The 2194-nt window shown below is 49.4% G+C and overlaps 1 protein-coding gene across 1 annotated transcript in view; it reads right to left on the bottom strand.

Moving 5' to 3' along the window:
- Positions 1–1270: 1270 nt before the first annotated feature.
- H257_17268 (hypothetical protein) overlaps positions 1271–2194 on the bottom strand; it is a gene marked incomplete at both ends in the record, with an annotated part of 1373 nt that continues 449 nt past the window's right edge. Inside the window, one exon of the mRNA XM_009845993.1 lies at positions 1271–2134. Within this exon, the coding sequence (XP_009844295.1) occupies positions 1271–2134 (864 nt within the window). The remainder of the gene's footprint in view (positions 2135–2194) is intronic.

A 2194-nucleotide genomic window follows, 5' to 3' on the forward strand; every position in this document is an offset into this window, starting at 1 on the left:
GGCCAAGCTGGCGAAAATGGCATTTTTGCAGGCGGCGGCGGCAGGTAAACACACCATAGTAAAGATTGGGAAATAGGATTTGTCCCAAACAAAAGATGTGTACTCTAGTGGGGGCTCCCTCGTAATTTCCAGTGGCACAAGCATCCACGTGATGGGCACGTTATCGGCGAAAGGGGGTTTGGGGGGAAAAGGTACCCGAAGTCCTGGGAAAGACGGATCCGATGGGGAAATTTCCTTTTACGCCCACTCCGTGGCATATTCTGGAACCGGAGGGGTCTACTGCGATATCTGCATACGGATGTGCAAACCCAATTGCAGAGTACGTCTACGCCATATATATATATAGTATAGTTATTTATAAGTATATAACTATACTATTGTGTGCGCAGTTGACAGTGAGCTGAGTCGGGTTCTATTTTTAGACTCGCCGAGGGAGAAACTAATTAGTCCCTCGGTGGATCCTATTTAGGCCCAGGCTAGGGCTTACCGAACCTCCCTCGGTCCTCTGTGAGTGTATTGACTGTGATGCCTGCATTACAGCGAAGTGATTCGCTGGTTGATGGACACATAACCTGAATGATATTGAAGACACTTTTGGATTTGTCATCAACGTCTACCGTCGTAAGCACGGTAGCTGGTTGTGTAAGCCGGCGCAGACAGATTCAATGCAGTCACGAAACATTTTGTTTCGTAAAACGGACGTATCGATTATTCTTTATGCTGGATTTTGTATGGTGCTTCAAGTATAGAAAAATACCACTGATTTACGAAACATTCACGAAACACTAGACCTCTTGACCAACGAATGGGTCAAACTCGAGAGATTGATCACATGCAGTATGTACGCATTATCTTTACATGTGACTCACTCTCTTGTTGTCCTCCTGCACTTCTTGAAAGGATCGAGTAAATCGTGAAGGTAGTCAGTATCCTTCTAAAGAACAAACTCCATTGGATTAATACAATTAAGTTGTGGAGGTACAAATGACGATATCGATGGACGAAGGTATAAGCCAAGCCTTTGGCGCGTAGCATATCGGTTTGACGATTAGGCGGTGGTGGATTGGCCCCGGGTTCGAGTCCCGGGGTGTGCCGAAGGTTTTCCCAAAATCAATTTTTTTTACACAAATAATTATTTGATGAAAAATGCATGTTGAGTTGAAGTTAGTCAAAGATATCGTCTCCCTCTTCGTAACCAACGTCGTAGTCGTTAATGGTGTAGCCAGTGCTTGCACGACGCAACACAGCCTGAAACCGGGTCCTGCGGTTCTCACGATACTTCGCCTTGGACGAAGCATTCTTGGACTTGATCTTGCTTCCCAATGGAGAGCAGCCGGTTCTTGTACTGATTGTAGCCCTCACCGTCCAAATTCGGCAATGGATTGAACCGAACGTGGATGTTCGTGAGGGCCACGCAAGTCTGAAAGTACATGTTGTACTCATCCCGCTTCCATGTGTACTTGTCCGACACCAGACCCCACAGCGTCTTGAGCCGTCCAAAGAAGTTCTCCACAATCACGCGGTCCGACGACAGCTTTGCATTCGCCCGCTCCTGCTCCATCGTCAGTTGACCGTGCGGGGGACGCTTGACTGGCGTGAAACCACGGACGTACTTTTGGATGCCTTGATATCCCTTGTCCGCAAGGACTGCCCACTGGTTCGGAAACTTGTCGCGGAGCATCTCGGTGTCGCTGACATTGGTATCGTTGGGTTGCTTCTCCAGTTGCGCCGAGTGAAAGCCCAGGTTAACCTTGAACATTTCGATGTCCGACGTACTGCCCACAGCGCAATACGTGATATTGATCGCCAAGCCATTCGGTGCAACAGACACCTCAACCCTGTGCCCATAGAGCCCGTGCTTCTTGGAGAAGTACGTCTTCTTTTCGCCGAATTCCACCACCGGGACAGTGGTCTGCTGGAACGTCACATCAACTGCATACAGCGCCGACTTGTGGGTTGTGAACTGGAGGCCAGCGACAGCAAGTTGCTGCATCGTCCACTTCATGCCTTGATCATCGATGTACTTGCGTATCAAGTACGGGTGAAGGACGCGAACGAAGTTGTGGATGCGGGTGCTGAACGTGGCGGCACTCTCGTCGAAGCTGGCGGAGAGAATGTCCCATGTACCCGCGTGCTTGAGAGTCACCAGAGTCATAAACAGCATGTCCTTCCCGGTCACCGGACACTTGCGTCC

Source organism: Aphanomyces astaci (genome assembly GCF_000520075.1).
Source record: "Aphanomyces astaci strain APO3 unplaced genomic scaffold supercont1.102, whole genome shotgun sequence".
Lineage (NCBI taxonomy): Eukaryota > Oomycota > Saprolegniomycetes > Saprolegniales > Verrucalvaceae > Aphanomyces > Aphanomyces astaci.